Source organism: Clarias gariepinus, chromosome 23, assembly GCF_024256425.1.
Source record: "Clarias gariepinus isolate MV-2021 ecotype Netherlands chromosome 23, CGAR_prim_01v2, whole genome shotgun sequence".
Taxonomy (NCBI): domain Eukaryota; kingdom Metazoa; phylum Chordata; class Actinopteri; order Siluriformes; family Clariidae; genus Clarias; species Clarias gariepinus.
This window is the reverse complement of record NC_071122.1, coordinates 10759205-10786629: the sequence shown is the minus strand read 5'-3', so window position 1 is coordinate 10786629 and position 27425 is coordinate 10759205. Positions and strand designations below refer to the sequence as shown.

The 27425-nt window shown below is 39.2% G+C and overlaps 2 protein-coding genes across 2 annotated transcripts in view; both read left to right on the top strand.

The window, feature by feature from the left end:
* dock3 (dedicator of cytokinesis 3) overlaps positions 1–9681 on the top strand; it is a 271714-nt gene extending 262033 nt beyond the window's left edge. Inside the window, exons 44-53 of the mRNA XM_053483930.1 lie at positions 700–879; positions 2097–2180; positions 2277–2393; positions 2501–2619; positions 4599–4726; positions 4758–4892; positions 5090–5208; positions 6401–6488; positions 7850–7932; positions 8622–9681. Coding sequence (XP_053339905.1) covers positions 700–879; positions 2097–2180; positions 2277–2393; positions 2501–2619; positions 4599–4726; positions 4758–4892; positions 5090–5208; positions 6401–6488; positions 7850–7932; positions 8622–9164 — 1596 coding nt within the window. The 3' untranslated portion in view covers positions 9165–9681. The remainder of the gene's footprint in view (positions 1–699; positions 880–2096; positions 2181–2276; positions 2394–2500; positions 2620–4598; positions 4727–4757; positions 4893–5089; positions 5209–6400; positions 6489–7849; positions 7933–8621) is intronic.
* Positions 9682–20738: 11057 nt separating this feature from the next.
* On the top strand, positions 20739–26576 carry manf (mesencephalic astrocyte-derived neurotrophic factor). The gene is made up of 4 exons (XM_053484594.1): positions 20739–20969; positions 22549–22676; positions 22774–22915; positions 25813–26576. Exons 1-4 carry the CDS (start codon positions 20882–20884, stop codon positions 25995–25997), a joined length of 543 nt encoding a protein of 180 aa, XP_053340569.1. The 5' UTR covers positions 20739–20881; the 3' UTR covers positions 25998–26576.
* Positions 26577–27425: the final 849 nt, after the last annotated feature.

Here is a 27425-nt window from a genome sequence, read left to right as displayed (position 1 = left end):
GAAAAGATGAGACTAATGTGGAGTTGTTTGGTCTTAATTTTGGGGGAAACCAAACAGCATTTCAGCAGAAACACCTTATACCCACTGTCAAGCATAGCAGTGGAGGCATGATGATTTGGACTTGTTTTGCAGCCACAAGACATGGGCACCTAGTGCTCATTGAGTCGATTCTGTATACCAGAGTATTCAAGAGGCAAATGTGAGGCCATCTGTTTAACAGCTAAAACTTGGTTGAAATTCACTCATGCAACAGGACAATCATCCGAAGCACACCAGTAACATCTACATCAGAATGCAAAAATAAAAAAGTAAGATTTCGAAATGGCGCTGTCAAATATCAGATGTCAACCAAATTGAAATACTGTGTTTGGACCTTAACAGAGCTGTGTACTGTAAGCAAATGCTTTAAAACTTAATTAACTGAAGCAATGTTATAAACAAGAATTGTCCAACACGACATGAGGGACTGATAAGGTCATAAAGAAAACATTTCATTCAAGTTATTGCTATTGAATAATGTGGGTACTTAGTATTGTCCACACATATTTTTTGTTTTTTTTGCCCTTATTATTGTTAAATAAATAATTGCACAGGGAAAAAAAAGTTATTAGCAAGTTAAAGTAAAATTGTTTCAGTTATAGAAAGAAACAGTATAAAGCATAACAATGATGTTGTGTAAATCTTGCATTTCCCCACTAGATTGAAGTGAGTCCGCTGGAGAACGCCATCTCCGTGGTAGAGAATAAGAACCAGGAACTGCGCACTTTAATCAGCCAGTACCAGCACAAGCAGCTGCACGGCAACATTAACCTGCTTAGCATGTGTCTGAATGGGGTGATCGATGCAGCTGTTAACGGAGGCATTGCTCGCTATCAGGAGGTAAGAAATCCAGCAAAACTTGCTCTGTTCGGGCTTGCTGTTTTTGTTTTGTCTCATCTTTAAGCTTTGTGATTAACTTTCAAGGACAGATTGTCTACAATCAAGCTTTGGCTGTGTTTAATTAAAGTTCATGATTAAGCAAAATGCTGGGAATGTAGACCTCATTGCTGGTGATCATTGATTTGAAGATATATTTTATATACAATGTACTGCACTAAAGTATGCAGCAATTTAGCTGCTTTCATAATATTTCATGCATCAGGCTTTAAAAGGGTCCTGTTATGTAAAATGTACTTTTTATACATATTAGACCTTCGAATCAGTCACTGCTTTTTGTCCTTTTGTATTTTTTTGTATTAGTCGAGGATTAAACAGGCCAATTAGATTATTTCCCAGTTGTGACCTCACGTAAGAAGATCCCTCCACCAGCTCTCTACATTGACACTAAAATGCCATTTTAACAGAAATAAAGGGAGTTTAATGCATTATCTGAGGGGAATTTCAGCTGGAACATGAACAAGTATATACTTTTCTAAAAGCAGTGTTAGCTTTTTTTTTTAAAAAAAAAAAAAAAAAATTGTAAAATATGGGACCTTTAAAAGGCCATGAAGGACCAGTTTGTTTTATGTAAAATATTTCTAAATGTTATGTAATTAAATAATGACCTAAATAAAGGTGCAGTACTTATGAATTACCTAGTTGAAGGAGAAGTTTAGGCCAAAATTTTCATGGGGCAGGGGTAGCTCAGCGGGTTAAGGCTCTGGTTACTGATCAGACGGTTGGCAGTTCAGTCCCCAGTTTGACCAAGCTGCCACTATTGGGCCCTTGAGCAAAGTGCTGAACTCTGTCTGCTTCATGGGTGCAGCAACATGGCTTAACCTGTGCTCTGACCCCAGCTTCCTAAGATGCTGGGATAAAAAAAAAGAAAAGATTTTCACTCTGCTATAATGTATATGTTACAAAATTAGGCATTTACTTTTTATTACTTATTAATTACAAAACATGTTGCATTAGAGGTTGCTAAGCTGGTAGCTATAATTTTCTTATTAACGTTTTAGCTAGACTAGTTTTGTAGCTCCCATGTAAACGTCAAAAAGTGGCAAATATAAATTCTCTATTTACCCAGATAAGCATTGGGTAATACAAAACATTGTATCATTTAAAAAATAATTATTGTATATAAGTTGTAAGTCTAAACTCGTGCGGCTACTTTTTAGGCATTCTTTGATAAAGAATACATCTCGACTCACCCAGAGGACACCGAAAAAATCACTCAGCTCAAGGACCTCATGCAAGACCAGGTAAACAGAAGGATCTTTAAACAAAGTCATCATTTTCGAAGATAATCAGCCAACATCTTTTTGATATGGTTATGAATATGTTGTATCATGTTTTAGGTCCACATCCTGGGTGTAGGTCTGGCTGTCCATGAGAAACTGGTACACCCGGAAATGCGTCCCTTGCACAAGAAGCTGATCGATCAGTTCCAGATGATGAGGAGCAGTCTGTGCCATGTGAGAACTTTAATAATGTTTGTTGCTACCCCTGAGAACATGACTATGGCTGTGTACAGTACCCTAGTGTGTCTAGTAAGCACAGTGTGTTTGTGTGTATTCTGTAGGGTCTCCCTGGCCTGGACAGACTAAGTGCTGCCTGCTCTGGACCCAGCAACCCACGAGCTATTCTTCCATCCCATAATCCTATGAGCCCAGACAGCATCAAATTCATGCACAGACACAGGTGAACACATACACACCTCTACAAGACACAAGTAAAGACCTGCAACTAATATAATGTTAATGCATCTCAATAATGCTATTCCTACACCTGAAGCTAACCCTTGACCTCAGTAACAAACCTTTAATGATTTTGGTCATCACTAAGATACAAAAAACATGCCCCATGGTACATTAAAGGTTCCAGTCTGAAAGAATCAAACCTCACCGACCTTTAAAAGGTCCCATGTTTTAGGATTTTCTTTTAAAATATATAACATAATTCAAATAAGTAAGTTTATAATAAATACGATTTATTAGAGTTAAATGCAAAGCAGATGGCATGGTGGTGTAATGTTAACACTGTAGCCTTGTATGTCCAGGATCATGGGTTTGTGGTTGGGTGAGAGTGAGTGTGTGTGTGAAGTTAACAAAGTTCCCCTAAAGTGTGTCTGTTGAAGATCCAGCTGAAATACACAATACGTAATGAATCTTTACATACCTCAGACTTTTTGTTTCCCTTCTTCTCCAAATGTACAGTTTCAGTAAGTCAGTCCCTCTAGGGAATAGCATAGCTTAACAGCATGCAGGAGGAGGGGTATTATCTTTTTGTACATGCAAAATTATATGGACATTTTAAAGAATTGTGAATGTGTAATGGGATTAATAATAGGATTTCTCAGTACCATGATATAGCATCAGTCTCTCTCCCATCACCAGAGCTCATTCTCATCGTCTTTTCACATGACTGATATCTGTACATGCTATAATTTGAGGGAAAATAATTGATCATTAATTCAATCAGTTCGCTCTGCTTTTGATGATGCTGTGATATGATTAGGAAGTTTGTATCTCGTTTCAATCTGATTTAATCAGCCTTGTGTGCATGTAAGTGTAACTGTAAAATGTAGCTATCCAAAACCCTGTTGGATAATGTGACATGTAAAATGTGTGGGGAAATCACAAGACATCTGTAGATTGGCTGCCTTCTTGGCTGCACTACCGTAGCTATACTGCATAATTAACTATAAGACATTGTTGCTGTGGGTTAAATTGTAATTCAGTGAAAAAAAAAAAAACATTTGCATACTACTAAAGATTTTTATGTTGGTAATGAACCAGGTCCAGCTACAACTATTAACCAGAACATCTGTTTTTGTCTGTAATACACTATGTTTTGGTATGGCTTGTATAATACCCAGGTTAAATGAGTAAAGAAATGCAGCACAGTATTTCTGATTCATTATTATTAATAATAATTATTATATTATATTATATACTATTATAAAAAACGAATAATTCTTTGACTCATAATTGTTTTAAATGAGTAAAATTGCTGTTCTGTTAATCTGTGAATAGCCCCGCCTGTCAGTGCACACTCATTGGCTGTGAGATGTAGCTATCCACATGATGCACATGATGCACCCCTGCACATGATGCACCCCTGAAGCTCTCGCAAACATAGGACAGTTTGCGCACTGTTGAATGTTCAGTTGACCAATTTTTTTTAGATCAACAGCGATCAGTTTTGTGACAAAGCTTTCCATGAAAATAAGGATGGCAGAAGGCAAAGGGTATTGTAATCCGTTCGACTTAATCCTGTGTTCAAAAAAGGAATTGTTGAGTCCCAGCTCTACAAATAAATCATTATCAGGCATGAACAATATACCTTATGTACAAAAGCTTCAGGTTCAGTCATTTGAGCTTTAAACAGGGAAGGCAGCCAGACCATAATTTTCTCATGCGCACTCCATCCCGATGTGTTCCTCATGACTCATACACTCTCACTGACATCGATCTACATCTCTACTTATTACTCATTCTCTTTTCTTCTCTCTGCTTTTTTTCTCTTTCATTTATATCCCTCGGCATTTCTTTGCTCTATTTTAACAATGCCTAACCTCCGTACTGTTCTTCGCCTTTGGTTTTTCTGCTGCCATTTCCAAACACTGGTACTCCATCACTGCTTTGTTCCAACATTCCACTCCATCTCGCTCTCTGCAGCCCATCTTTGTCTCGCACCGTGCGTCACTCCTCGTCTTCCCTCTCCTCCAGTGAGACCGGAAACCTCCTCATCCTCAGTGACGGGGTGCTGATGGAGCATCCTGAAGAGCTCTACCGCATGCAAGTTAGTCCTCATTGGCTTTAAATTGAAACAGAAAGTGTTTAAAGACTACGAGTTTTCGATTTTAAATAATAACCTGTTCAATCTCCAGCCCAGTCCCTCGACATCCAGCCTGAGCTCCACTCACTCCGCTCCTCCTCAGATGATTAACTCAGGCCCCGGCGGCATCCGAGGTGAGATGGACACCAGCAAGAAAGAAAGTATGCAGGAAATTATCTTAAATCTTTGCATGTATTGCAAAATTGTTAATGAAACCTGATAAGGATCACAACCTACTCCAAGCACAGCTACACGCTTTAAAATTTTAAATTTAAACTACACACTTTAGAGAATCGCATAAGTGGTGAAGAATGTCACTCTCTCTGTGTAGTTGGATCTCCATCACTGCCTGATCGATATAGGCACAACCGCGAGATGCTGATGCTACTTCCAGCACATCGAGATCGTCCCAGCAGCGCCCTGTACCCCAACCTCGGTGAGAATGGACAGGTAAGTACACAATAAAAAAAAACATGAGAAACTGGCACATGCAGGACTACATGGCTGAGTTTATCAAAATGGATTCATATCATTTTTTTCTCACCATTTTACACACTATATTCTACAATGAGCAAGTAAAAACAGGAGTTTGTAGTGTTATGTTAATTTATTATACAATACATACTAAAATATCCAGTTTACGTAAGTTTTCAGAACCATCATTTAATACTTGGATAAAGCACTTTTAGCAGCCTTAGCCTTAAGTTTTTATGTTTGTGAATGTTTCTACCAAGCTTGGCACACCTTTTCTTTTGAAAATTCTTCTATTGTTCTGAACCAGAATGAATGAGCAGCATAAGTGCACAGCAATATTCAGGTCAGTCCAGAGATGCCCTATAGGGTTCAGGTCAACTGAACCTTAACACAGTGGCTCTTTTAGTTCTTTCTGTTCTTTGGCCACTCAATCAGGCCTTTGGCCACTTTCTCCTGTGCATCTTTCAAATGGCACCATTCAGTCCACTTACCTATGAAATCCTTGGGGCATCGCCCTTCTTGCATGCCGTTTTCACATTTCGGACTTTCGATCTCAGGCTTTGGACCTTGAAGTCTCAACTCTGGACCTTAAGCTGAGCCCCCTGCCTCGCTGCTATCGAGTGGCGCTAGCCCAGGCATTATTAAGCTCATTCTCCGCCGAAAGAGGAGGCCGTCTACCTAGTGAGCCTTCGGAGTGAATGAAAAAGACACAGTGACTATAGTTGCAGAAATAATTACAGGACAGGACATTAATAATAAAAAAATAATATAAACACAAAATATATAACTATTCTTAGTAAATTGGAAGTATGTCTTTCCTGATATAAAATACCCCCACAACAAAAGTCAACTGGCAGTTCTATTCCCACATTTGCATGGTCAAATCAACCGGGCTGCACACATCATCAGTACTAAACAATAATTTACAGTTCAATAAATTATAGGATGTGCTTTAAATAAATACACACAATGCGGTGTTTGAGAAAGGAAATAAGCTAAAATAGCTGAATGTATAGTGACAAATCGTGTATAAGTTATGAGTTTATGATCTCATTTCAAAAATATGCATCATTTTATATATATATATATATATATATATATATATATATATATATATATATATATATAGTATATATAAGTATGTGTATCTAATTTTATTTTTTTTCAGCCTACCAACCTGCAGCGGGCCTTGCTTCATCAGGTGATCGGTCCGTGCAAGCCATGCAGTGACCCCAATCTGTCTGTGGCTGAAAAAGGTAGCAGTCTTTCTCAGTGACCCTTGTCTGCAGGAACAAACAAACAAACAACAAACCAAACAATATCACAAAATATTCCCAGAACACTTGGAGTTATACTCGCTTCTTCTTTAGTGTTGACTGCTCCTAGCAGTTGGAGCCTGGACAGTGGCACAAGAGATGCGCTGCCTTTCCTCTCCGCCCACGTAGGGAGTGTGATGGCTCCACCGGTGCCCCCTCGCAACTTTCCCCCTGGTAAGACATTTTTCCAGAAAATTGGTTGAAAAATTATATGAGCTTAACATAATGCAATGAAGTCATGAGTGTGTGTTGTGTTATAAAGGTTCCCGATGTGACTTTCAGGTGCAGTACATATCATTGCTGATGCGAAATAAATTAACTTGCCTTGGCACTGCCGTGTGTTTTCCAGCGTTTAGTAGAAATGCCAGAAACATGCTAATTTTTTTGTACTGTTAGAAAATCAGCTTACATACTGTATATTTGCAAGTGCTTTTATTAAACCAGCCACATCATGCATCATGGTTTTAGCCATCTTGCTTAAGAAGTCTTCAAGCATTCATCCTTGCAGCTTTCCCACCACATATGTGCAGTGTTGGGGGACGTTACTTTTTAAAGTAACTAATTACATTACAAAATTACTGTCTTTAAAAAGTAATCAGTTACATTACAGTGTTACGTTCTAATAGAAGTAACTAGTTTGAGTACTTTTCCATTGCAGAAAATGAAAACTCCTTTGTGATTCTTCATGCATGTTGTTTTAGTCAAGACCTTTACAATTATTCTACCATCATCACTCAGCGAAGTTTGTCTTATAATTTGTTAACCACTAATATCCCTATTTCACCTACGCAGTTTTGCACGGTGGCCATAAGTAAGGTTCATCATGATTTACCGCGAGTTTTGGAGCTGTGATTAGGTTTCCATCTTTTTGCTCGTCAGTCCTCGCATAGTCAAACTGCCTACGTGAGATAGAGGTATAACAGCAGGAATAACAGAGGGGGCGGAGCTTGTAGTACGACTTTCACACTCACACACACACACACACACAAAATGACTGCTGTCTGGCTCACGGATTGCATAAAGTTGGATAAACGGGTTACATTTTTGAAAAAGTAACTAAATAACTGAGTACTTACATGGTGGAAATAACGCATTAGATTACTCGTTACATCAAAAAAGTAATCCAAGTTACTTTGTAACGCGTTACACCCAACACTGCATATGTGACACTGTTTCCCTTCCATGCTTATCCTGAATGTTAAATAGTCTTTAAATCTGAGAGATTCTTTTGTACTTTTCATGTATTGAGTGCATGCATTTTTTCCAACCTATTTTCTCTGCTGTGCTGTTCATCCCTTTAGGCCACTTTTCAATGCACTTTGATGCTTTCCAGCAGCAGATTGGTGAATTCCCCCCAGCTCTCCCCGCACGATCCTTAAGGAAGGTATATTTTATTAAATTTCTGCCCTTTATAGTCCTGATTATGCATGCGACTGATGATTTTAAACATCTTTCATTTAAACAACTACCCTTACACCCTGTCCATGTCAAATGCCCCTGAATCCTGTCTAGATTCGTAAAAATGCATGGAAGATTGTGTGTTCAGTGGTTAGACCTCTTTAAGGTCTTCTTTTGTTTAACATCGGACAGCTTGTTATTGCTACCGCGTCTGCACTGATTCACAAGGATCTTGTCTCATTAGTGGTGCAATCAGTTTATATGGGTTTAATGAGACCTCAATCAGACAGGTTAAAAAGAGGGAGATGTAAATCCAGAGGTCTTTGCCATTTAATTAGAACAGGCATAGGGCATGACATTTGCAAGCTGCATTAGAGAAAACTGTTTTACATTTTGGCTACAGGTAATTCAGGATATTAAAATGTTTGTAAAGGCTAAGGGTGTTTTTTTTTTTTTTTTAATCACACTATAATTAATTATCTGGGGGAGAGGACCAATTCCAAGATCAATTGTCCAAGATTCATGTCAAGTTCATGTCCTTCATTTGCTGGATTTGCAAGATAATTCTACATGCATCATTGGTTTGATGTATTAATTTGCATAATAATACAGGATGGAGTTTTGTTCAAGGCTTGTGTTCATACTAATACCATTTCTCTTCCCCCTTGACTCCAGTCACCTCTTCACCCCATACCTGCCTCACCCACAAGTCCTCAGTCGGCTCTTGATGGCAGTAACTCCACGCTGTCAGGAAGTGCCAGTAGTGGCGTCTCGTCCTTAAGCGAGAGCAACTTCTGCCCATCCTCATCAGATCCTCCTGCACTGGACTCTACGCCCAGTTGCCAGACATGGACCACGGACACAGACGAGGCAGAGATGCCAAGCACCGTCCGCTACAGCATCTCTGAGCCTGATGTCCTGGACAGCCTGAAGCCAGCCCCCTGCCGCAGCCACTCGGCACCTGTGGGCGTCATGCCAGTGCTGCCTCCAGACGGGCACCACCATATCCATGCTGGGCACATAAGCCATTACCACCTTCATCATCATGAGCCAGCTCCAGCACTTCCCCCTAAACCATACCTGAGAGAAGGCTGCATCCCAGAGGAGGACTTGAGACCTGTGCCAAGACCAATGCCACGCAAGATCTCTCAACCACTTCTCACCAACAAGGAAGACCAGGCTAAAGTTGCATGGGAGCATGGAGTCAGTGAGGAGTGAAAGCGGGACCTATAACAGAGCAGGCACATTGAGTGGTTTGGAGAATTGCAAATTATAGAATGAGAGAATGTGATCTGGCTCATTTTGCCTCCATCAAGACTTTTTACAAATAATCATAGGAGCCTCTTTGGTCCTGATGCAAGAACTGAGTAAATCCCTCAAATTAACTTTTTAACATTGTCTGGTTTATGCTTCATCAGAAGTGCTTCAGGGTAACAGCTTTAAAATTAACTTTTGAAAGGCCTGGAATGTTCTTGGTTTTCAAAATCGTTGCAGGTTCTTAATTAATTTCAGGGTAGCTTCAGAGCAGCGAAGACTTGCAGTAAATGTATAAGGATATAACCGTTTTTAATGCGACCTTATGTGAGAAGTGGACAATCTCATTTAGAGTCACACTGCAGCAGCAGTTTCAGGCGAATCTATTTTACTTTAGGCTACAACTACTTTAAACACTTTAGAAGTGCCTCCAAGTGACTGACAAGAAACATAACAGGTATTGATTACATTACACTAAGAATTTAAGGCTAAATTATTTTACAGATCTGAAGATTTTTTTAAATAAATATTAGACATAATATCTATGTCAAATAATCCAGAAAGAAAGAAATGATTTTCCAATAACTGCACTGTTATTATTTTTTTAATATCCATTTATAGTTAGTTATGGTATATCCTCATAAAATGTTCGTTTCTAAACAAATACTATTTCGACACTATTTAAACCTACAAAACTCCATTAACTTAAAAACCTCCCCAGTGGCGGAACATTTACTGAAATGAGAAAGTTTTGACCCCGAAGAACCTGTCTATAAATGTTATATACAATGAATGTTTCCTCCTACTTCACGGAATATCTGCTCCATTAACTTCCGGATTCACAAGTTGAATCCCAAGTAGCTTTAAATGGAAAGCTAGTTCACTAGGGTGAATTCTTTGTTCCACACACCATATCATTGGACAGTAGCTGGTATTAGCCATGAACAAATCAACACGGATAGTTCAAAGGCTTTTTTTATTGCTTTTATTTTTTGCCATAGAAGCAATTACTAAGGAGAGTTCATCAGATGTGTTTTCTCAATAAAAGTGCTTCCGTGACTGGTTTTGAATGTGGGTTTTGGCAAGCAGCTGCTCTCCCCTCTTTCCAGTACTGCGCACAGTACCAACCTAATTTCACTTATGCTACAACCGACCGTGATGTCACACTCTGTTGTCACTCAATTGACACCCATTGGTGAATCACATTACTTGGTGGAAAGTAACCGTTGTATAATTTAGGTTATAAACAAAACTATTGTCGGAGCTTCTGTTTTAGAAAGTGAACCCAATAATACTAAATTAAACCCAGAGAACAAACACTGCAACACTTCATCTTAAACAGCTTTGTAACTTAATAGCTTGAACCTCCAGTTCAAGGGTAACTTCCAACTTTTTTTCCCCGCTCTTAGTTTCAGAAGTACGTTCTGAAGGAAGCATAAACCAGCTTTGACTTTTACTCGATGAGTTCTTGCTACATTTCTACCACCACCACTACTGTAATCTTTTTTTTTTCTTTTTTTAGCTTAAGATTTTTCTTAGAGAACTGTAAAGAAATTGGGTTTTACATTTACTCCTTTGTCAGGCGATATTACCCAAAGTGACTTAGAATGCAATCCGAGCATAGAGCTGGAGAGCCTGGCTTGAGGTTGAAGTTCGTATGATCAGGAAGCGTTCGGATTTGAACTTGTTACCTTTCAGACTTGGGATTTGAACTCACAAGCTTCTGGATTCTTGAGTAGAAGCTTACGCACTGAGCTCCCACGGTTTGAGACACAACTGAAAATCTACAGTAGAGTATAAAAGCATGGCAAATGTTCTTTCTAAATGTTCTTCTAGACCTTAGCGACAGTTAGTCACATGGAACAAATATTTAAAACTGTACGTTTTTTATAGGGCCGTCCCACAGTCTGACACACCTATTAACCACTTAGAAAGGAGAGTACTTCATGTTTAACATATCAGTTATGTACTGTAAGTGGTTAAAAGTGATTTTCTTTCTTTTTTATTTGAGGGATAAAGGTTGTGCAAAAACTACTAATCTTAAAGGGGGAAATTCACCTCTTTAAGTCTTTTTTTACTATTCTGGAAAAAAACGCACTTTAGCACTTAGTTCTGGAGTACCAAAAACCTTTTGAAGTAAGCAACATTTATTTAAAATAGGCAACTTCATTTTGCTCAGTCATTCGGATAAGATACCCTGTTTTGTGTTGTTGTAATTACGAACAAACGTCATAAGCCTGCAAAGTAAAACCTCTGACTTCTTTTTTCCTGAATTCTCATTTATTTTTCCGTAACAGTTACATAACTCTTTTTCTCCCGTACTAATACAGTGCACTTTCTATTTTAGTTAAGGAATTCAGTTCTGAAATAGGACACTCCCTGCCAATTCTTTCAGGAGTTGGCACACTGACATGGCATTAAGAGGCTTATGTACATGACAAAGCTTCATTACACATACACGTGCGCGCACACACGCACACACACTTTATTATCACACTGCAAAAGCAAATCAGCCAACGACTCGCGGCTCAATTATCCACTTAGATGAATACGAAAGCCATTTCACAGATGTCTTTACGGAGGAGGTGCTTTTGCTTGCAGCACGTTCCGCTTTATTATTTCATTTCTTTTCCATTAAGTTTCAGTAAAGATGACTATATTTTTGGATAGCAATTGTAAACCTTCCCTAACTTTATCTAATAAAAAAAACCTGTATAGTAAAAATAAGAAATACAAAACGATCTATTATGAATATTAAGCCAGGGTGATGGGGGTGAACATTTAAATAATCTACACTGTTATTATGCAAGTGAGGGTGATTTGTACCCTTTTAGCTGCTGAAGGATGTGCAATCGCTTCCTGGTGGGTACATGATGATGTGTGAAACTAGAAGGTTCAAGATAATTTCACTAGACTTTTTGTTCAAGCGTGCATGTTTTCTTCATTATAGAGGAGACACAACAGAGAGATAAATGATAGGAGTGATCTTCTACATCAGTGACTTTAGAAAAAGAAATTTCTCTGAAAATGCGGGGAGTGCATTTCTCCACTGCTGGTTTGCATAGTTTTTTTTTCCTCATAAGGATGTGGCATGAAAAGTTGTTATGGTTAATTTTGTGACAAATCCAAAAATTTCCCTATTTACAATTTTTCATATCCTTGTTTTTTTTTCTTTTTTTGCAGTACTACAAGCTGCTTATCAATGGCAAATTTGTGAAATCAATGGCATCTTGATTCGTGTAACATTTCTAAAAAATAAAAAAAAAACAGTCACACAATTCACTGATATTACAATTATATAATTTATTTCAGTTCATCCAGACATTTGTGCAAACTGCAAATAGTGCTGGGAAAAGTAAAGCAAATGGCTAAACAGTTTAGGGATACAGATTTGCTTAAGGACCTCAAAATTGAGTTTCTGACAATCCATGGATGTGTGCTCGCAACATTCTGGTCTCTGGCACTGACACATACATTGAACTGCTGAAAGAAAAAAAATCTGCTAAAGAAATAATTAAATGAAATTGTGTCTACATTTTCTAAATATTTTTAACACATAAGCCTAGAATTTGGTGTGCAATTAATTATTAAAACATAAAAAATTAAACGTCACAAAAATGTGTAGGATCAAACTTTTTTTTATTATTATTTGCAAAATAGATTGCAAAATACAAATTTCTAAATTACAATTTTATGATAAATATGCAAAGGTCCTGAGCCACCACTCATTTCTATATATTTTGCTTCCAATGAGTCAGACTTTCTTGAATTGTTAATGATATCTTGAGAAATAGTTTGTGACTTTGTGAGACTATGATGGCTTGCATTTTTAGACCAGGTCCTGTACCTGACCAGTTTCAAAGGAGTGTTTAGGCATCTTAATGCATGCAGATAATGACAGGTGATGGTGGTGCTGAATGCTGATTGGTTGGACTAGACGAGAGGGAAAATAAGGTTGCTGCTGAGGTTGTTACATAAACAAATATTTTTTAATTGTTTCTTTACACAGTTTTTAGCCTGTCACAGTAAAACATTTGTTCCCATTTATTTGATCCAATTTATTTAATTTAAATTAATATGAAAATAAGGGGTGGTACAAGACATGTCAAGCCATTTGCTGAATATTCCAAATTAGATGTTAGATTTGCGTTTGGTTTCAGTTTGATCTGTACATCACAGCATGGACAGCCAGATACATTAAGTGTTGTTGCATGTCTCCTTCTCTAGAGGATCTATTTTGGATTTGGAAAGTATTTTTTTTATTGACGTTTTGCACATCGCAGGCTTATATACTAGAGAATGCACATGATATTCAGTATAAAATCTATTTAACCCTTGCTATACTTGAAAAAAACTTGTGTTTTCATGTATTATGTATTTTCTTTGTACATGTGTGTAAATGATGACTGAATCTTTTATTTTGGATAAAGGGGAGATGTACAATCGAGCTACTTTTTAAGAACCGATAAAAAGTGGCCCTCTAAAGCTCTGATGAAGTAGTGCTATGTTGGGATGTTCAGCGGAAAATAAAATAAAATTAAAAAATCCATATTTCTTCTTTAATAAATAAATACATCAATCAATCAATCAATCAATAAATAAATAACCAAAATGTAAAACAAATCCAATCCAAACTAGAGACAAGCAGCTGAAATAAAGGAAACGAACCATAAACTTATATCCACCACTCCCCCATATTATTATTATTATTATTATTATTATTATTATTATTGTTATTGCTATTGCTATTATAAATATTATCAGTAGTATTGTTATTATTATTTTTGTTGTTGTTTGTTAAATAATATATATTTTTAATCTTGTTTAAAATGTTCCCAATCTTATGCAAAGTTCCTTTGATGTGATGAGACTGTATCCTGAAATAGCCCAAAAATGCATATATCAAACTTACAGCAAAATATCTCTGTACATATACCAACACATATTAGCTATGAGTGTGCAGGCGTACATGTTTTGCATATTTTTTCCTACATTACAATGAAGCTGAAACACAACATTATGATAAATCAAATGCATGTACATAAGCTTAATTTCCCCATCTGGAGTATTAAATGTTTAACAGGCTTTGTTTTACATGGGGTCAGGACAACATTTTTTTTCCCATTTTCCATTGACAAGCAAATTAAATTGTTATTCATTTCATGTGTCCAATGAAGTTACACAATATACAGATCACTAATAAGACTTCTGAGCCTCTTAAAATGTATTTCTAGAATCAAGGGAGATGGCTGTTGTTTTTATAGTTTAAGAAATGGCAATATCTTGAAAATGATGTCCCAAGTTAAGGGAAAACAAAGAGAAAGACTTTTCGGGTTGTCTTTGTATATAAAACTGTAGAAAGCTCAGTACTTACAATTTAAAAAGCATTTCAATTCATACGTCCCAGTATCTTGTCTTTATGTATATAATACTTCTGTATTTATACAAAGTGATGAAGGGCAAATCATGTATAGACTGGGATTAATTGTCTGCCTTGTACTTTCTGATGTAAATGTGTTTTTAAAACTAAAACGCAAATGGGAATTCAGTGACTCTTTCGATGTCCTAATCAGTTATTTTGTGTATTTTGCATTAAAAGCTGAAGAACATGTTATGTTTTATGAATATGAGTATTCTCAATTTTTTCTTATTTTTTTTCTTTTATTTTTTTTTTTTTTTTTGTATATATTGTGTCGGCATGAACGAAATGTGATGTGAACTTTAGATGTAAATACATGTGTTTTTTGTTTGTTTGTTTTTCTCACTCACTAATTACTGTGATGTGGAATTCATTATTAATGCCTAACATTAAAGGTGATGTTTTATCGATCAAGGTCTCATTCTTTTCAATTAATTACACCATAGTTGGTTCTTTAACAGGTTAATACAGATCTCAGAGCTTCCCAAAAGTGCGTCTGTTAATCCTCAGCTGAAATAGCCCTCAGATAATGCTTTATTGTCATACCCCAAAACTTCTGTTTCACCCCTCCTCCAATTTCAGTGTCTATGTAAATGAGCTACACCCCTCTGACATCAAGCCACGAGAAGGTATCTTCTTAAAGTATAAGGTTACAATAGGGGGGAATCTCTGCATGATTAAACCCTGGCCAGTACAAGAAATAAAAAATAAAAAAGCACTGAGGTATTTTTCTCTTACATTGTATGTGTGTACACAAACTGAAAGTTCATCTGAATGTGTAAAAATGACAAAAAAAACTTAATTTTATATAATGGATCTCCTTTAAAAATATTCCAAAATGTGTGTTTTGCATTGTTGACAAAAACTTCCTGGAACTATTATGCCAAAGGTTTAGTTGTAGCTGGATCACTGTTGTGCTGTTACTTGTAAACATTTGAAAAGAACGGTGTCCCACCTCTAAATCTGTGTGAATGAAGTTTGCATGTTCTCCCCATGCTTGGTGGATTTCTCCTGGGTTCTCCGGTTTCTTCCCATCGTTCAAAGACATTCAGATTAGGCTAACTGGTCATTCTAAATTGTGTGTGAAATAAGTGTGTAATGCATCGGACCTTCGCAAAATTAGGATGGCTGTAAGAGCCTGGAGAACTTTTCTGCCAGTTTCTAACATTCACCCATTTTACCCATTGCATAAGAACATTGCCTTAAAGGTGACAGGTTTTCCAGATGAAATTTCTACCATTTGGTCTCTTTCTATTGCTACTCCTATTGCTACTATATGCAAGTAGCCTGATCTCTTCTAATACCCTGGCACCAATAACATGGCACCAAAATATGGACAATTGAACAACTGGCTCCTATGTCTCTCCATCAAGGAGCTAGTCATTCCACACATGTTCACCTTGTCTCACACATCACAGTGCTTAGTCTCACTAGGCACTCATAAAAGAGCTCACTTACATCAAAGCAGGCCACACCACATCTTGAGAATGGTAGCCACAGGCGTAAGGGAACACCCAGTGCCCTATCAATAGTGAATACTTCTGAAGTTGTGTGTGGTCTATCAAGCTCTCAAGTTATTTTTACTTGAAATGGTAAGTCACATAAACCAGCAGTCTGGCAGAAATTCAAGCAACTCCCTGGGACGTTCATATTGGGCCTCAGTGGGAACAATTAAGCTGCCAAAGCTGTATGATGGTACACTGAATGAACTGTTGGGAAGACGCATACATCCAACGGCATCTGCACCTAAAGATGCTAGCCAAGATAGCTCAAAAAGTCTTGGAAAGGCACAACACAGTGTTGCTTGTGCTTCTCACTGGCAGAGACAGACAGCTTATGTCTCCTAAATAGCTGATAAGATCTTAATTTCCACTGCTGGTTTTTCTAGTGCCAAGAACATCATGTATATATATATATATATTGTGGCGTGGGCGGGGCGGCGGCTGACGACCAGCATGCCTTGCGGGAATGTCGGTGTGTTCACCATGATGGGGAAAGGTGTTTGGGTTAGTGGCTTCGGCCCTGTTTGTGAGTGTGGGAGTGCGACGTGTGAAATGTGCGCCAGTTCAGGCTGACGCTGAATTGGATGTAGGCTCCTGAGTGAAGGTGATGTTCATGCTATACATGCTGAGTGCCTAATAAAGTACTCCCAGCCTCTGCATTGGGCAGCAAATAAGCTCACTCGTCTCTCCAGCATTCTTTCCGGCGTAAAAACGCTACATTGGTGTCAGAAGTGGGATGGAGAGTAACAGGTTCGAGCGCACAACGGAGGACCTTCAGAAAATCCAAGCGGGCCGCCGAGTAGCGGAGCGACTACTCGCGCAGAAGAAGCGCTTTCCCGACGGCGCTAAAGCGAGCACACCACGGCAACCAACACGGAGCGGCCAGGTGAAAATCCCGGCGCTGGATCTCGGGGCGGAGGCTGGCGCTGCGCAAGCGCCGGAGCAAGATACAGCTCCGTGCGCCGTCAGCCGGCAAAGCGACCTGCCGCTGCGCGAGGCCGGGCGCGCTGAGCCCATATCGGCGGTGCATCGCGGCGGAAGAGCCGAGCGGCCGCCCGCAGCTCAGTGACGCCCGGTTCGTGAACCTAGCCGGGGACAGGGCTACCCGTCGCGGCTAGGCAACGAGCAACTCTCCGACGTTTCGCGGCGAGGCCGAGGCACGGGACAGCGTACACCAGCAGCCGCTAAACTAGCGCCGGGAGGACGCTTGGGAAGCCGCGCTGGGCTTTACATTGACTGTGTGCTGGATGGCGTCTTACTGCGGGCGCTCGTGGACACAGGCTCCACTGTTTCGCTGCTGCGCTCTGGAGTACTGGGGCAAAGCAAGTGTGTTCGCCGACGGCCTGATCCTGCCTTCAGCATCCGCACCGTTGCTGGGGGCTGTGTCAAGGTACGGGCTTGTCGCACAGCGCGAGTCCAGGTGGGTGGCCGAACTTATTTCCACGGGTTCGTTGTGGGGAATGTTGAGGAGGACTGTATTTTGGGGCTGGACATTCTGGAGAGATGGGGTGCGCTGCTGAATTTGTCCAGCAGAACTCTGCGTGGTAACTTCGGGGTAGCCAGGTTGCTCGGACCCAAACCACAGCCGGACAGGTTAGCAGCACACACCCGGGGGGCGGAACTTCCGGTAGCAGACCGTGCGGGAAATCTGCGCGATAACACCGGCGCTTTACCTCGCCGGCCGGGCAGCAAAGCGCGTGGCCGGTACTGCGAGCGAGTGGAACGCCGTGTCGACGTAGAACCCTCGACGCAGGACGTTCCCCCCGTGCAGTCCTCCAGGCTCTCCGGTGGTGATCAGCCGTCCGAGCCAGCGTGCAGCCGCGTTACTGCGTCACCCGCAGTCGCTCCGCCGGTCTCACAGAACTGTGAACCGCTCATCGCCAGGCAGAAGGGCCCCACCCAGCGCTCGCGGGCACCGCTGCAAGACTTTCGGGTGGGGGCACCTATGGAGCGAATGGGCGTGGACACTCACAGCCAGGGGCGAGATTTTGCTGCTGGCGAGCAGGTGTGGGTGTGTTCCTCCGGAAGAAGAAAGGAGGGGGCCCCCGGCCGGGCGTGTGTCTCACTGGGTGGGCCCCTGTACGGTAATAGCTCGGCTCTCCGATGTCATCTACCGGGTGCGGTTGGCGGGGCGGGCACGAGTTTTGCTCCACCGGGACCGTCTTGCGCCTTGCCAGCCGCACGCCGGGGAAACATTGAACTCTGTGGAGGCCGGACCGCCTCAGGACTACATTCGCGTTCATCCCTCACCTGCCAAAGGACGCCGGCGTTCCCACCGCCAGCGCCGACCGCCTCCACGCCTCCAAGGCAAAGTTCGTCATGGTGACCAGGGACGGTCACAGCTCGGGTGGGGGCAGTGTGGCGTGGGCGGGGCGGCGGCTGACGATCAGCATGCCTTGCGGGAATGTCGGTGTGTTCACCATGATGGGGAAATGTGTTTGGGTTAGTGGCTTCGGCCCTGTTTGTGAGTGTGGGAGTGCGACGTGTGAAATGTGCTCCAGTTCAGGCTGACGCTGAATTGGATGTAGGCTCCTGAGTGAAGGTGCTGTTCATGCTATACATGCTGTGTGCTAAATAAAGTACTCCCAGCCATTGCATTGGGCAGCAAATAAGCTCACTCGTCTCTCCAGCATTCTTTCCGGCGTAAAAACGCTACAATATATATATATTATGTGTGAATATATATATATATGTGTGTGTGTGTGTGTGTGTGTGTGTGTATGTGTGTGTGTTATGTATGTATGTATGTATGTATAAAATTATTTCATGGTCCTGATTCATAAGGTACCACCATGCACTTGTGCACAATGCACAACATCTGCAAGGTTAATGTCTCCTCTCCCAGTAGTGTAAATGTAAACACTATCTCTAAACAACATTCTGGTTAGTCCTAGCAAGTTAGCCTTTTTTATGACATTATTGCTATACATTATCTAGGTTATTCCCTCCATTCCTGGTGGTTAGAAAGGTTGAAGTAAGGAGAATTGTGGCCCTATAACCTGAATAACCACTAGGGGCCCTTGTCACGTTTGAATGCTGCCAACTTGCTTTGGTGTTAGTGAGCTCTTTTGTGAATTCCCAGTGAGAAAGCCCTGGTATGTGTCAGAGCAAGGTAAACATGTGAGCTCGGCTAGTCTTGAAAAACTTGATCCTCAGTGAGGAGACATAGGATTCAATTGTCCAAATGGGTTATTAGAAGAAATAAGGATACTTGCATACGTCTAGAAAAAAAAAAACAGTAGCAATAGAAAGAGGCCAAAGAGTAGAACTTTCATCTAAAAAACCTAGCACTAGAAGGCAAAATTTCTGGGGCAATGGGTGAAAATGGGTGAATATTCAAAATTTAAAAAATTAAAAAGACCTTTACATGTGCTTCATTGATTACATAAAGGTCTTTGACAGTATTGACCATGAAAAGCTCTTGACCTGCTTCCTAAAAATGGGAACGCCTGCTCATCTTGCCCTCATCAAATCACTTTATGTGAACTAAGAAGCCACAGTGAGAACTGTGTATGGTGATACGGAGTGGCTCAAGATTGGTAAAGGTACAAGACATGGCTGTATTCTTTCACGATCACCACTCTTCAACATGTATACAGACGCATTCATAAGCAAAGCACTACCAGAAGACATCAAAAGCGGAGTAAAAAATTGGCAGGAACATCAACAATCTCATATATGCAAACACCACCACCCTACTGGCCGAAATAAGAAAAGATCTGGAGCATGCGAGAAGAAAGCGAGAAGGTGGGGTGGCACTTGTACATCAAGAAGATGTAATCTCTGAGAATAGAAAATTCAGCGTAAAGATCCACAGCAAGTAAATCGAACCAGTACAGTATGTTATATTCCTTCGTTCCAAGATTGACCAAAATGAGGACACAACACCTAGAATTAAGAGACAGTTAACCCTTGGAAAGAATGCAATGGCGAGCAGGAATGCCATCTGGAAGACTAGAATATCAGCACTACAACTAACGCGGCTAGTCTTCCCACAGCAACTTATGGCTGCAAGACTTGGATGATCTTGAAGAGAGACAGAAGAAAGATCAAGCCTTCAAATTGTGGTGCTGGAGGAAACTCAAAGAAGCAGTGATCAATAGAACTGTGTGCAGGTGAATAAACCACAGAATGACCGAAAATCGACCTCGATCAGGCAAATAATTGGTTGTTAGAAACTGACAGAAAAGTTATCCAGGGACTGTTGAATGATGTCACACTTCTGAGAACTCTCTATACATGCCATTCTTAGACTGCATGTAAATAACAAGCAGTCCTGTTACTCTTAACTGCAGAGGCTTCAACAGGTATACAGTTTTTTTACACTGTCAAGCTTTTTAATAATATTGTATTATACTAAGATATACTAATAAAAAAAAAAACATTAAATAGAAATAGCAAAACAGAAATACAGCTTGGCTCTGAGAAGCCTTCACGTTGGTCTCATCCAATCAGCAGGCGCCAACTGGACTCTGTCCCTCGACTAAATAATCTCTAACCAATAGCAAGCGAGCGCGTGGTGCTGTAGCACAAGGGTGACCAATCACGCTGTGAATAGTGGCAAAATAACCAATGGCGTATAAGCGGGGGCGGGTTATCCTGTACCAGGAAGCTTTCTCGAACTAGGAGCAACGTTTTCGTGTTTAAGAACCGGTCTCCGGACCCTTCATTCGCGTGTGTATGTGTGTGTGAGTGTGTGTTTGGGGAAACGTGCTCTTCATGTAACGTCTGTTTTAGAAGTTTAGATAACAATTGCAGCTATGTTGAGTTTAAGTGGACTTTCGGTCGCTCTTGTTTTCGCTTTAGTTCCGAGCAGCAGCGAGGCTTTAAAAGACGGAGAGTGTGAAGGTGAGTTAGCAAGCTGGCTAGCGTAGAAAAATAATGTTTGTTTTTATTATTTTAATTGTAATAATTATGCTTTAATATCGAATGTAAATATGAATCAACAACAAGCCATTTTACAATAGTTTTATTTTGCAAACCACTTGCTGGTACAGTTCCCAGGCTTAGTCGCTAGTACAGTAACGCCGGTTTAAATGCCTGCGGCCAACTCACGTACTAGCGTACTAAATAGTGTGGGGAAAGTGGTACACTACTTTTGACTAGAGTCATTCTAGTGCGCTTACAGCGCGTGCTGGTTTAGAACACTACTGAGTACAGTAGTGTGCTGATTTAGATACAGCCAGGCAGTCAGTTACAATTAGTGAGTAATATTTTAACCTGTAACTGTATTATTATTATTATTATTATTATCATCAGTAGTATTAGCAGCAGCAGTGGTAGTAGTTGTAGTAGTAATAATACTTAAGTTATTTTAAGAGGCAAACGTTATACACGTGAACAGTGACATCCGGCATGACCATAAAGTGTCATTCATCTTCACGACACCTTTATGACTGAGAAGATGCCGGTGTAGAAGCACATTAGTGAAATCTGTATAAGGAAAAAACCTTGATAGTTAGTAGCAGCTCTATCGTTTTAAAAATCTTTCAACATGCATCTTAATCCGCAAGTAAAAAATGTTTTGTTTACGAGTTGTACAAAGGATATATGAGATACAGTAAAAAAAAAAAAAAAGTGTATTATGATGTAATTGATCACAGTATGTACAGCAGGTTGTATCATAAAGTTATATTGTCCCATTGCCTGGCAGTACTCGGCAGGTGCGCAGAAACTTTAGCAGAGCCAAACCAATCGCACTTTATTTTTTATAATTCATAAAACATACATTTAAAAATAAATTAAGTTGCATATCGGGATTGTTTTGTGTGCCAATTCATGTATCTGAATTGACACACTGGCTACAAAATTATTTTTCAAATATATTTCATAAAAAATAGGTTTTGTCATTATAAAATAATTGTTGCAGTTCCACTGTAATCCGACGGGTGGTGCCATTTGAAACTTATCACAGGTTAGCAGGCAGGGCAGCATCCTGTGTGGTACATTTTACAAGTTTATTTAGAAATGGAAATAACAAAATAAAATAAATCAAGTCAGGGTATTTATAAAATGTGATACTTACAGAATCGCAATACAAATTAAACCTTTGTGACAAGTCACATATTGCCACACTAACTGCAAAACAACTTTTTAACTTAAATTATTTGTATGTGTTTTTAATCCTACAAGTGGTAGGCACACTGGTAGGCATCATAGAATCTTGTGTGAAAGTTTCTTTAAAATAGTAACAAAATTCCATATACTTTTTTAAATTGAGATATTTATAAACCCATGAACAGAATCGCAATACAAATTGGCAATTAGGTATGGTCATATATCGGCTGGTTCCAGGTAGTATCCATCCCTAGTTACCATAACTCTTCTTTTATCTGGCCTTATCACATCATGCAATTGTTGATTATTTTTTATTAATATATGTAACTATTCTGTGATTAACATCTTTCTTTCTTCTTACTCCTTGTAGTATGTTTAAGCTTTTTGGGGAAATTTTACCAGTCACTTAAAGACAATAATGCAAAGTTTACCAGTGATGCCATTGAAACGGCTCTGGTCAAAGCCTGCAAGGATGCGAAAGGAAAGGAAAATCGATTTGTAAGTGACCTCTTTGCATATGATTTGGATGTAGAAAAGATCTATAAACCCAATGTTTAACGTGTTTTTTAATTTTTTTGTTTGTTTGTTTTGGCAGTGCTACTATATAGGAGCAACGAGCGATGCTGCGACAAAAATCACCAATGAGGTTTCTAAACCCTTGAGTTACCACGTACCAGTGGAGAAGGTGTGCGAAAAGCTTAAGAAAAAAGACAGTCAGATCTGTGAACTGAAGTATGGTAAGTTACTATTTCCTGATTTGGGGTTTGCCGGTTGCCAGGAGAACTGTACTTGTCTGACAGCATTGTGCCAAGTGTAAAGTTTATTGGAGGGGCATTATAATGAGGGATTGGTTTTCAGAAGTTGGACTCGGTCACTTATTTCCAGTCGAAGGTACTCTTAATGCTTTGGCATACCAAGACATTTTGAAAAATTTCATGCTCCAATCTTTTTGGGAACAGGGATTGCCTCTTCCTGTTTTTACATGACTGCGCACCAATGCACAAAGCAAGGTCCACAAATGCGCTTCTGGAAGAATGGTCAAAAATTCCCTGCCTTTCCAGAAGAGTTGATGCTGTTATAGCTGCAAAGGGTGGGCCAACATCCATATAAACCCTATGGATTAAGAATTGGATGTTACTCAAGTTTATAGGCATGAGAAGGCAGACGAGTGAATATTTTTGGCAATATAGGGTAACTTGGACTTTGAGTGTCATAACAAATCTACACAACAAAAGACCAAATTAATTTTACCATAAGTGGGTATACCTCTGATTTATAACAATGTCCTTAATAATTCATTTCTTTAAGAGTGTAAAGTGGTATCAATTGGTAAATGAATAGTGTTCCTGTCATATAGTTGATTGCCTCTGTTTTATTAATTGTTTATAAATATGATGCTTATATACATGCATTAAGCACTAATTTAAGGAAGACCCAATTTGAGCTTTTTACTAAACACTGAGGAAGTTCCCAAGTTCAGTTCAATTAAATTTTATTTCTATAGCATTTTTTAACAGCTATTGTCACAAAGCTTTACAGAATCAAAATTATGGAAAGAAGTTGAAAAATGTGCGGAAATATGTATAAATCACAATTATCACATTGTTCCTGATGAGCAAGCCAAGAGTCAAGGAAATTCTCCTGAGATGGCAATAGGAAAAAAACCTTGAGAGGAACCAGACTCAGCTGGGAACCCATCCTCATTTGAGTGATATCAGGTAGCAGGGATAAATCTGCAGTTTTAGTCCTAAACTTATGAGTGACAGCAGTCACAAGCCATCAGAAGAAGAAAAAATTGCCTGTATGAGTCCAAGACCACAGTCACCACACGCATACCAAACAACACAATTGTTGTAGTTCTTATAGCTGCTCTTAACAGGGGCCACCAAAGCAGAACATCCAAACCATACATTTGATTTTTAGGTTTTACACTGGATGATCTTCCTAACAAACCCACCTATTTTTATCCAGGCTTGGGACTGGCATTAGGCGGGTCCTGTGAACCCCCCAGGGCATTGGCCTGGGCCTTCTGCATTGGCAAGGCAGGACATTCCCACTAAGCCACCTGTTCCCACGAGTTAGAGTGGTTAGAGATAGTAGTATTTACCACCATTTTGAAATGCCTACAACAGTACATTATATTGTCTGGAAGCTCTAAACTCTCTTAACCCATGATCCCATCGCTGGCAATGTTGGATTTTGTTTTTGAATACATCCCATGTTGTTGCACAGCCCAGGCCTGGATCTTATTTTACAGCTCAACACTGCGCCACAAACAAGCGTGAGCTAAATTGTACCTTCAGTAGCTTTATTAAGGAAGCTTTTGTGTTTTTATCACATTATCCATTTAAAAGAATTAATGTTTATTTATTTATTTATTTATTTTATTTATAAAGCACCATGGGAATGTGAAACTGATGTTCAGGAGTGAGAAAACGCATCACTGCTTCATAGCAGTACAGATTTTTTCTCTGCCCTTTTGATGTTTATTCGCTTTTTGTATATGGAGTTCGAATGCCTATTTAACATTTAAAATGTTAAAGTTCTTTTACTGAGATACAGCTGACATTTGCCTGTGAATAAATGCACCTTTTACACCTTGAAAGGTGTCTCTTTTTAATTCATGTTCATCTGAGTAGAGATTATGTCCCAACTGGTAATGCAATTTATTTGTAGGCTGATTTGAACTACTAGGATTAAACCATCGCTACTACTACAACTACTGCAGCAGTGCAAATATAAATTTGCTCATATGCACCTATTGTCTAATGCAAATACACCCACCCAACAAAAAAATTTAGAGACGTGTGATTTGATTGTAGCATGTGTTTGAGAATGTTCCATATATTTAGGAAATCATTCAGGCAGATTATGATTTATCATTTTTCCAAAGAGAGTATCGACTTTGCTTTGCAAATAAACCCTGATCAGGGGCATTTGAGTATCTGTCACCTGTTAAGGTTTGGGAGCTCTGCTTTTTAACATTGGAGTCCACTGATACGAGACTGTAGTGAACAGTCAAATAAAGCAGCCTTTTCGCTGACTAAAAATAAATAAATAAATATATACTGAATCAAAATAGCAGACTGTTCTTGTCTCAGCTCGAGTTCCTGCTTAAAAGATGCACCCATGCAACACCTTGAGTTTTCTGTCATGGTCATTTGAGAATGTATTTATTTAATAAATAAAAGCAATCCATCTGTGTTTGGCTATGGTGAATATTTAACAAGTAGGAAGTTAACTTTGGGGTATGTTAATTAAAACTGCTCCAAAATTTACTTTCGGGGATGATTAAAAACACTGTGTTTGACCCATATCTTGTATTGTAGTTAAAACAGCTGAAGCAACCAATCAGTAGTTAAAATATCGTTGGTTCTGAGAAGGTCCTTCCTTTTCTTTTTTCCTCTCTTTCTTGCATTTTTTTTTTTTATCTAATTCCCCAGTCCATAGCTAGCTAGCTGCCAGATTAGTTGTTTGACCTGTTTGAAAATGTAGCTTTGCTGTCTAAATGGTCCTTACTCTACATCGAACATAAGCATATGTCTGTTAGACTGTGTCTTAAATTGTAAAGTCTAGATTTTGCTTAACATGCTATAAAAAATTTTTTTTATAAACCCTGTGTTGCCTTCAACAGATAAACAAGTGGACTTGAGCACAGTGGACCTAAAGAAGCTGAAGGTGAAGGACCTAAAGAAGATTCTGGATGAATGGGGAGAGTCTTGTAAGGGTTGTGCTGAGAAATCAGATTTCATCCGTAAGATCACAGAGCTCATGCCCAAGTACGCTCCAAATGCAGCCAAGGCACGGACAGACCTGTAAAATCTCTGTGGACTTGTGGGACCAAAGCATCAGCTAACAGCATCATGGATGCAATGGTGGCGCTGTGTTTCCTGATGGGGAGCATGGTTTTGTTTGTCATATTGCCTGTTCATCTAGTGGTAAACATGAGAACCGTGACCTTTCATCCATCCATTATTTTTAAGTCATGTTGTACTGTAAATAAGAGACAACACTGTACTGTTTCAACCCCATGTTCTTAAATAATATAACAGCAACTCTAACTAGTAAACGGCATACAATTTGCTTAGTGTTAAAGTGAAAAAAAGTATCCATAATATTAATAAAACGAAAGGTGGCTTCACAGACATTTACTTCATGTGGAACAATTGTAAAACAAGGTTCAGCTAAGCTTTGAGTTCAAACAGTACAGAAACTGAAAATGTTTATACCTAGACATGATGGCTACGATTGCATACCACTGTCACCCTGTAGTTTCTTTTTCTTTTTGACTATTATATAAAAGAGGAGATGAGTCCAAACCCAAAGTCACATTGACATCACTGTAAAACATGTTTACTAAAGTTGTACTATACTTTTTCATTAAAATAAGAAAACATCTCTTTTGCTTTCGGTTGATTTTTAAACACCAGATTTCTTTTATAAAGTGTGCCAGAGGTGCATGAGAACCAAATTAGTGCAGTCGGCGTCTAAAGAGTTCCCAAAAGTTTCAATGGCTTTGTTCTACAAATACTTTCAGGTTTATTTTCATGTCACCTCCAGTATTCTCTGAAAGATAGATGTTATGTAGTGTGCAAGTTTTATACCATGTCACTGTCGAATTTTCAAATTCAGCCAGTTATGACAGCTATAATGCAAATCACAGGTTATATATTTACTGTATAACCTGTGTGTGTGTGTGTGTATACAAGTATTTATAAGTATAAATGTGCTTGTGTGTTATAGTTTGCGTTATATTTTCCAATAGGGACCTGTATGACATACTCCACAAAAAAAAATGTTGATGTTTTTAAAAGGTCCTTTAAACTTCTAACATCGGAATGTCTTCAGGATGTAATGCATTGTAGGATTTTTTTTTTCTCTCGCTCTTTTCAATATCTTGTAAAAAAAAAAAATTTATTGTAAAAGAATGACTCTTTATAGTTCTTTTATAAGTAGTAACAGGAACTACCTTTCTGTGTACGTTTCACAACAGTAAGTCTACCAGTACATGAATAAAATTTTAATCTTGGCTAATTGCAAGCAAAAAAAAAAAAAAAAGCTATGATTGGATGTTTAATTATTTCTGACCCTGTAACCACATCTGTTTTAAGTTTTTAGCCATCTGTATTTTGTAGGTATTTACTTTAAGTATTGGTCATCTGATGAAGTGAGGTGGAGAATCGTCTGGGCTAGCTTGTTAATTAAGTCTTTGAGCTATCCCTGATGACCGATTAACTATTTTTGTAC